At 44.7% G+C, this 9,533-nt stretch overlaps 1 protein-coding gene across 1 annotated transcript; it reads right to left on the bottom strand.

The window, feature by feature from the left end:
* Positions 1–730: 730 nt before the first annotated feature.
* Positions 731–9,184, bottom strand: LOC135564589 (zinc finger and BTB domain-containing protein 11-like). The gene is made up of 2 exons (XM_065009956.1): positions 8,656–9,184; positions 731–1,053 (listed from the first exon to the last, which is right to left on the bottom strand). Exons 1-2 carry the CDS (start codon positions 8,963–8,965, stop codon positions 746–748), a joined length of 618 nt encoding a protein of 205 aa, XP_064866028.1. The 5' UTR covers positions 8,966–9,184; the 3' UTR covers positions 731–745.
* Positions 9,185–9,533: the final 349 nt, after the last annotated feature.

Below are 9,533 nucleotides of genomic sequence, written 5' to 3'. Positions count from 1 at the left end.
AGACCTAAGACAACACTAGACAGAGAGAGAGAGAGACCTAAGACAACACTAGACAGAGAGAGAGAGAGAGACCTAAGACAACACTAGACAGAGAGAGAGAGACCTAAGACAACACTAGACAGAGAGAGAGAGAGACCTAAGACAACACTAGACAGAGAGAGAGAGAGAGACCTAAGACAACACTAGACAGAGAGAGAGAGAGAGACCTAAGACAACACTAGACAGAGAGAGAGAGAGAGACCTAAGACAACACTAGACAGAGAGAGAGAGACCTAAGAGACAGAGAGAGAGAGACCTAAGACAACACTAGACAGAGAGAGAGAGAGACCTAAGACAACACTAGACAGAGAGAGAGAGACCTAAGACAACACTAGACAGAGAGAGAGAGAGACCTAAGACAACACTAGACAGAGAGAGAGAAGACAACACTAGACAGAGAGAGAGAGACCTAAGACACACTAGACAGAGAGAGAGAGACCTAAGACAACACTAGACAGAGAGAGAGAGACCTAAGACAACACTAGACAGAGAGAGAGAGACCTAAGACAACACTAGACAGAGAGAGAGAGACCTAAGACAACACTAGACAGAGAGAGAGAGACCTAAGACAACACTAGACAGAGAGAGAGAGAGAGACCTAAGACAACACTAGACAGAGAGAGAGAGACCTAAGACAACACTAGACAGAGAGAGAGAGAGAGACCTAAGACAACACTAGACAGAGAGAGAGAGACCTAAGACAACACTAGACAGAGACACCTAAGACAACACTAGACAGTATAGTTTCACTGACAAAGACCAGTTCGTGTTTAGCCACAGTCCTGGAGCTCTTGGTCTTGTGATGAATGGAAGTCACCAAGTCCATCTCCTCCTCCTCCTCTTCTTCCTCCTCCACCTCATCATCGTCACTGGCTGGGGTTGTGACCCTCCTTGGTCTCCCTGGTCGGCCCACCAGTCTGGATCCCCTCCGGTCCTCCGATAGCCCCCTCCGGTCCTGTCTGTTCTGGCACTGCCTACACTGTCTCATGTAGTCTTTCACCTGCTTCAGGATCCCTGGGAAGACACGGGGTTAATCACGTTGATGTATCGACAGTATGCTTATACACACACCGAATGGTTTCAGTAGCTGGATGTATTGCCTTCATCATTATGGTGCAGCAGTACTCTGGATGTATTGCCTTCATCATTATGGTGCAGCAGTACTCTGGATGTATTGCCTTCATCATTATGGTGCAGCAGTACTCTGGATGTATTGCCTTCATCATTATGGTGCAGCAGTACTCTCAACACATCAACGAAAAGTAGACATTTTGTTTTTGAAACATGTGCATATGGGCATAAGGGAACCAGTGGTGTGTAGGGAACCAGTGGTGTGTTGATAAGGGAACCAGTGGTGTGTTGATAAGGGAACCAGTGGTGTGTAGGGAACCAGTGGTGTGTAGGGAACCAGTGGTGTGTTGATAAGGGAACCAGTGGTGTGTTGATAAGGGAACCAGTGGTGTGTAGGGAACCAGTGGTGTGTTGATAAGGGAACCAGTGGTGTGTTGATAAGGGAACCAGTGGTGTGTAGGGAACCAGTGGTGTGTTGACAAGGGAACCAGTGGTGTGTAGGGAACCAGTGGTGTGTAGGGAACCAGTGGTGTGTTGACAAGGGAACCAGTGGTGTGTTGACAAGGGAACCAGTGGTGTGTAGGGAACCAGTGGTGTGTTGATAAGGGAACCAGTGGTGTGTTGGGAACCAGTGGTGTGTAGGGAACCAGTGGTGTGTAGGGAACCAGTGGTGTGTTGACAAGGGAACCAGTGGTGTGTTGACAAGGGAATCAGTGGTGTGTAGGGAACCAGTGGTGTGTTGATAAGGGAACCAGTGGTGTGTAGGGAACCAGTGGTGTGTAGGGAACCAGTGGTGTGTAGGGAACCAGTGGTGTGTTGACTAGGGTACCAGTGGTGTGTTGATAAGGGAACCAGTGGTGTGTAGGGAACCAGTGGTGTGTAGGGAACCAGTGGTGTGTAGGGAACCAGTGGTGTGTTGACAAGGGAACCAGTGGTGTGTAGGGAACCAGTGGTGTGTTGACAAGGGAACCAGTGGTGTGTTGATAAGGGAACCAGTGGTGTGTAGGGAACCAGTGGTGTGTAGGGAACCAGTGGTGTGTTGATAAGGGAACCAGTGGTGTGTAGGGAACCAGTGGTGTGTTGATAAGGGAACCAGTGGTGTGTAGGGAACCAGTGGTGTGTTGATAAGGGAACCAGTGGTGTGTAGGGAACCAGTGGTGTGTTGATAAGGGAACCAGTGGTGTGTAGGGAACCAGTGGTGTGTTGATAAGGGAACCAGTGGTGTGTAGGGAACCAGTGGTGTGTAGGGAACCAGTGGTGTGTAGGGAACCAGTGGTGTGTTGATAAGGGAACCAGTGGTGTGTTGATAAGGGAACCAGTGGTGTGTTGACAAGGGAACCAGTGGTGTGTTGACAAGGGAACCAGTGGTGTGTTGACAAGGGAACCAGTGGTGTGTTGACAAGGGAACCAGTGGTGTGTTGACAAGGGAACCAGTGGTGTGTTGACAAGGGAACCAGTGGTGTGTTGACAAGGGAACCAGTGGTGTGTTGATAAGGGAACCAGTGGTGTGTTGATAAGGGAACCAGTGGTGTGTAGGGAACCAGTGGTGTGTTGATAAGGGAACCAGTGGTGTGTAGGGAACCAGTGGTGTGTAGGGAACCAGTGGTGTGTAGGGAACCAGTGGTGTGTTGAAAAGGGAACCAGTGGTGTGTTGAAAAGGGAACCAGTGGTGTGTTGAAAAGGGAACCAGTGGTGTGTTGATAAGGGAACCAGTGGTGTGTTGATAAGGGAAGCAGTGGTGTGTTGATAAGGGAACCAGTGGTGTGTAGGGAACCAGTGGTGTGTTGATAAGGGAACCAGTGGTGTGTAGGGAACCAGTGGTGTGTTGATAAGGGAACCAGTGGTGTGTAGGGAACCAGTGGTGTGTTGATAAGGGAACCAGTGGTGTGTAGGGAACCAGTGGTGTGTTGATAAGGGAACCAGTGGTGTGTAGGGAACCAGTGGTGTGTAGGGAACCAGTGGTGTGTTGATAAGGGAACCAGTGGTGTGTTGATAAGGGAACCAGTGGTGTGTTGACAAGGGAACCAGTGGTGTGTTGACAAGGGAACCAGTGGTGTGTATGGAACCAGTGGTGTGTTGATAAGGGAACCAGTGGTGTGTTGACAAGGGAACCAGTGGTGTGTAGGGAACCAGTGGTGTGTTGATAAGGGAACCAGTGGTGTGTTGATAAGGGAACCAGTGGTGTGTTGATAAGCGAACCAGTGGTGTGTTGATAAGGGAACCAGTGGTGTGTTGATAAGGGAACCAGTGGTGTGTTGATAAGGGAACCAGTGGTGTGTTGATAAGGGAACCAGTGGTGTGTAGGGAACCAGTGGTGTGTTGATAAGGGAACCAGTGGTGTGTATGGAACCAGTGGTGTGTTGATAAGGGAACCAGTGGTGTGTTGACAAGGGAACCAGTGGTGTGTAGGGAACCAGTGGTGTGTTGGTAAGGGAACCAGTGGTGTGTAGGGAACCAGTGGTGTGTAGGGAACCAGTGGTGTGTTGATAAGCGAACCAGTGGTGTGTTGATAAGCGAACCAGTGGTGTGTAGGGAACCAGTGGTGTGTTGATAAGGGAACCAGTGGTGTGTTGATAAGGGAACCAGTGGTGTGTTGATAAGGGAACCAGTGGTGTGTTGACAAGGGAACCAGTGGTGTGTTGACAAGGGAACCAGTGGTGTGTTGACAAGGGAACCAGTGGTGTGTTGACAAGGGAACCAGTGGTGTGTTGACAAGGGAACCAGTGGTGTGTTGACAAGGGAACCAGTGGTGTGTTGACAAGGGAACCAGTGGTGTGTTGACAAGGGAACCAGTGGTGTGTTGATAAGGGAACCAGTGGTGTGTTGATAAGGGAACCAGTGGTGTGTTGATAAGGGAACCAGTGGTGTGTTGACAAGGGAACCAGTGGTGTGTTGACAAGGGAACCAGTGGTGTGTAGGGAACCAGTGGTGTGTTGATAAGGGAACCAGTGGTGTGTTGACAAGGGAACCAGTGGTGTGTTGACAAGGGAACCAGTGGTGTGTTGACAAGGGAACCAGTGTTGACAAGGGAACCAGTGGTGTGTAGGGAAACAGTGGTGTGTTGACAAGGGAACCAGTGGTGTGTTGACAAGGGAACCAGTGGTGTGTTGACAAGGGAACCAGTGGTGTGTTGACAAGGGAACCAGTGGTGTGTAGGGAACCAGTGGTGTGTTGACAAGGGAACCAGTGGTGTGTTGACAAGGGAACCAGTGGTGTGTTGACAAGGGAACCAGTGGTGTGTTGACAGGGGAACCAGTGGTGTGTTGACAGGGGAACCAGTGGTGTGTTGACAGGGGACCCAGTGGTGTGTTGACAGGGGACCCAGTGGTGTGTTGACAGGGGACCCAGTGGTGTGTTGACAGGGGACCCAGTGGTGTGTTGACAAGGGAACCAGTGGTGTGCTGGTCAGCTGTTTGTTCACCCACAATTGCTAATAACCCGTATAATAACCCGCGTAATGGCCCGTGTAATAACCCACATAGCCTGTGTAATAACCCACATAGTAACCAGTGTAATAACCCACATAGCCTGTGTAATAACCCACATAGTAACCAGTGTAATAACCCACATAGCCTGTGTAATAACCCACATAGTAACCAGTATAATAACCCACATAGCCAGTGTAATAACCCACATAGTAACCAGTGTAATAACCCACATAGCCTGTGTAATAACCCACATAGTAACCAGTGTAATAACCCACATAGTAACCAGTGTAATAACCCACATAGCCTGTGTAATAACCCACATAGTAACCAGTGTAATAACCCACATAGTAACCAGTGTAATAACCCACATAGCCTGTGTAATAACCCACATAGTAACCAGTGTAATAACCCACATAATAACCTGTGTAATAACCCACATAGTAACCAGTATAATAACCCACATAGCCAGTGTAATAACCCACATAGTAACCAGTGTAATAACCCACATAGCCTGTGTAATAACCCACATAGTAACCAGTGTAATAACCCACATAGTAACCAGTGTAATAACCCACATAGCCTGTGTAATAACCCACATAGTAACCAGTGTAATAACCCACATAGTAACCAGTGTAATAACCCACATAGCCTGTGTAATAACCCACATAGTAACCAGTGTAATAACCCACATAGTAACCAGTGTAATAACCCACATAGCCTGTGTAATAACCCACATAGTAACCAGTGTAATAACCCACATAGTAACCAGTGTAATAACCCACATAGTAACCAGTGTAATAACCCACATAGTAACCAGTGTAATAACCCACATAGTAACCAGTGTAATAACCCACATAGTAACCAGTGTAATAACCCACATAGTAACCAGTGTAATAACCCACATAGTAACCAGTGTAATAACCCACATAGTAACCAGTGTAATAACCCACATAGCCTGTGTAATAACCCACATAGTAACCAGTGTAATAACCCACATAGTAACCAGTGTAATAACCCACATAACCAGTGTAATAACCCACATAGTAACCAGTGTAATAACCCACATAGTAACCAGTGTAATAACCCACATAGTAACCAGTGTAATAACCCACATAGTAACCAGTGTAATAACCCACATAGTAACCAGTGTAATAACCCACATAGTAACCAGTGTAATAACCCACATAGTAACCAGTGTAATAACCCACATAGCCTGTGTAATAACCCACATAGTAACCAGTGTAATAACCCACATAGTAACCAGTGTAATAACCCACATAGCCTGTGTAATAACCCACATAGTAACCAGTGTAATAACCCACATAGTAACCAGTGTAATAACCCACATAGTAACCAGTGTAATAACCCATATAATAACCCATATAACAACCTGTGTAATAACCCATATAATAACCTGTGTAATAACCCACATAGCCTGTGTAATAACCCACATAGTAACCAGTGTAATAACCCACATAGTAACCAGTGTAATAACCCACATAGCCTGTGTAATAACCCACATAGTAACCAGTGTAATAACCCACATAGTAACCAGTGTAATAACCCACATAGCCTGTGTAATAACCCACATAGTAACCAGTGTAATAACCCACATAACCAGTGTAATAACCCACATAGCCTGTGTAATAACCCACATAGTAACCAGTGTAATAACCCACATAGTAACCAGTGTAATAACCCACATAGTAACCAGTGTAATAACCCACATAACCAGTGTAATAACCCACATAGCCTGTGTAATAACCCACATAGTAACCAGTGTAATAACCCACATAACCAGTGTAATAACCCACATAGCCTGTGTAATAACCCACATAGTAACCAGTGTAATAACCCACATAGCCTGTGTAATAACCCACATAGTAACCAGTGTAATAACCCACATAGTAACCAGTGTAATAACCCACATAGCCTGTGTAATAACCCACATAGTAACCAGTGTAATAACCCACATAACCAGTGTAATAACCCATATAATAACCCATATAACAACCTGTGTAATAACCCATATAACAACCTGTGTAATAACCCATATAACAACCTGTGTAATAACCCATATAACAACCTGTGTAATAACCCATATAACAACCTGTGTAATAACCCATATAACAACCTGTGTAATAACCCATATAACAACCTGTGTAATAACCCATATAACAACCTGTGTAATAACCCATATAATAACCTGTGTAATAACCCATATAACAACCTGTGTAATGACCTGTCCGCCCATCTAGATGTGATAAAGTTGAAATCACCTGCACCTTACCCGCTAATATAGAGAATGCGCCGTAGACTACAGCCAGACGGCGCAATGATTTTTTTTTTTTAATTTTCGAGTAAAAATGTTGGCCTATTTGTTAGTCAACTTGTCTATAATTAGATTACGTGCAGCTTCTCTTCTGTCTTATGCTGCCCTAGAAGAATAAATAAAACCTAAGAATGTCTTTGCTCCCGCAAAAAAAAGTAGAGATAACAGAGAACCTCACCAGAATGTCATAAATCGATAGAATGGATGCGTCAATCTAGTTATCTGTTAACGATACTTTGTTTTTGCGGAGCAAAGACGTTTAGGGACCGGGGAGAAAAAGTTAGGGACCAGGGAGAAAATGCAACAACTCTAAAAACTGAACTCTGTGCAAAATTTCCAAATGACAGTTTGACTGTTTTAGTTTCAATACAGTTCAAATATAGATTATAGAACATCATGCTCTGTTTTTAGAAAGTTTGATACTTCAGGATTTTGGCAATGAGACCCTTTATCTACTTCCTCAGCGTCCGATGAACTAGTGGATACATAAAAAAGTGTTTCGGAGTCTAGTATGCTAGCAGATAGCGCAATAACTTCAAGTCTATGGGTAACGCTAGTTAGCATTGTTTCACAAAACTACTTTACTATAACTGCTTCAATCCCTGATCACACTTCTAGTCGATGTCATAGCAGCGTTGGCTATCAAACCTCATGCGGCAGGTAGCCTACCGGATTTAGAGTGGTGGGCCAGAAACCGAAAGGTTGCCGGTTCGAATCCCCCGAGCAGACCAGGTGAAAAATCTGTCGATGAGCCCTTGAGCAAGGCACTTAACCCTAATTGCTCCTGTAAGTAGCTCTGGACAAGAGTGCCTGTTAAATGACTAAAATGTAAACTGTAAAAACATGTCATCGGGTTCAAAGGTCGTTTCTCGCCTAACTGTATATGTTCAGGCCGTCAAATCAAATCCTTCGATATGAAGTTGTTATTTTTTTTAAAGAATATTAAAACGTGTGATTTTCACGAGGTTGGAGTAACATGTTCAACTACTTAAGACATTGGCTCTAATCTAGGTTGTGCATTTAGATTGAGAAACGAACACCTAAAAAAGGAAGAATTTTTAACTTCGCTTATTGACTTGGCCTGTTCGGCAAGCATTCACAGAAGTCTCATGATGTTGCACCTCTGGGTTTAGAAACTGTGGGCCTGAACGTTGCGGGCATAGGTAAGGGTAAGGCTTAAAATCCATGCCTGGTACTGGGCTCTAGTGAAATATTGCGTGGATAAAGGGCACAACCCTAAACCCGCCTAAACAACCTGCACATAACTTAAAACTGCAATATTTAACTTTTTGGGTAACCCACTAAATTCACATAGAAATTAAGCTTAAAGATATGTCATTCTCATTGAAAGTCAGTCTAAGAAGCGGTGGTGTATCTGTTCTGTCTACAATTTCTATGCTTCCCGTTTAGTTGTTGCTGTCTTTTACATTTGGTTTGGTACACCAGCTTCAAATAGCTGAAAATACAATATTTAATATCTGAAAATACAAATTATTCACAGCTGTTTAGATGGTACAATGATTGTCTGTAGAATGACTTTGTTTTGTCACAAACTGAAATTAGGCGGACTATTAGATTTTTTTGCAACCAGGAAATGGCGGAATGATTGCTGCATATTGCTCCTTTAAGCGTACGATGCATTGATTGACCTGGCTAGCCATATGGCAAACAAACTGCGAAGGAAATATACCAGCTGGTGCTTTCTTTTACGCGTGTTCTTTTGGCCCAATAAAACAAAACAAAAAAAGTGTTGCTAAATAATTTAGCTGTAAAATTATATTTTACCTCTCCACCAATACTTCTGAGAAATTGATTCCCATGTGTGATGCTGGTTGAGGTGCTCTTCTCCGGTGACAATGTGTGACTCGTCGATAAGTTCCTTCCTCCGTCCTGCCTGCAACACCACTTCCAACTCGGTGAATTCATCCAGGCCCTTCTGCCTTCTCTGGTAGTACAGTGTGCCATTCCGCACGACATAGCAAGCGGCTGCTTTACGTATCTTTCTTTTAGTATTGCCATGGGTCCCCGGTGCGTACGGCTCCCGCTCATCAGTCAGATAGCGTCTGATGGCTAAGTAGCTTTCCTCGCACGACATAACCTTAATTATTCGCGCACACAACTAAAAAAAATACGCTATTTATTTCGAAGAGAAAGGCATCTTCGAACTTGTAATTTTTAAATCCGTATAAGTGCCACATAATATACAAAAAAAATACAATATTTCAGGTTATTTTTGAAGGGGGAACGCAGTTCTTGACCGTGAGGGGTGGACTTGCATGAACAGACAAAATGGCTGCTGCACAACCGGATGTGGCGTGAGAAATGGCGGAAGAGCAGAGATACTGTATGTAATGGCGAGGTAATCTTGTCTCCGCCCTAACAGTGTTCGTACGTGTCCCGAAGGCAGGTGGTCTGCTAATCGTGGACAGATTAAACCCTCTCGCTTCTTCTCGTCCTTCTCATTCTTTGAGGTTTAATGGCGGAATACAACCTACGGGTGTATTCACGCCACCTACTGTACAGGGTAAGAAAACAAAAATATTCATTTGGAGGGGGGCAGAGGTCTGATACCAACAGTCTGTTCTCTCCCTTACCGTCGGGCATCGGTCTGACACAATTTCTATATACACGGAGTACACAATTATGAGAACACCTATTTAATA

The sequence above is a fragment of the Oncorhynchus nerka genome, linkage group LG25, assembly GCF_034236695.1.
Source record: "Oncorhynchus nerka isolate Pitt River linkage group LG25, Oner_Uvic_2.0, whole genome shotgun sequence".
NCBI lineage: Eukaryota > Metazoa > Chordata > Actinopteri > Salmoniformes > Salmonidae > Oncorhynchus > Oncorhynchus nerka.
This window is presented reverse-complemented; position numbering and strand designations above follow the sequence as displayed.

Excerpts from the sequence above, each read along its gene's own strand:
- LOC135564589 (XM_065009956.1), bottom strand. The coding sequence starts at position 8,965 with ATGTCGTGCGAGGAAAGCTACTTAGCCATCAGACGCTATCTGACTGAT. Across the intron at positions 1,054-8,655 it reads TCAGAAGTATTGGTGGAGAG|GGATCCTGAAGCAGGTGAAA; the intron begins GTAAAATATAAT and ends GTGTCTTCCCAG.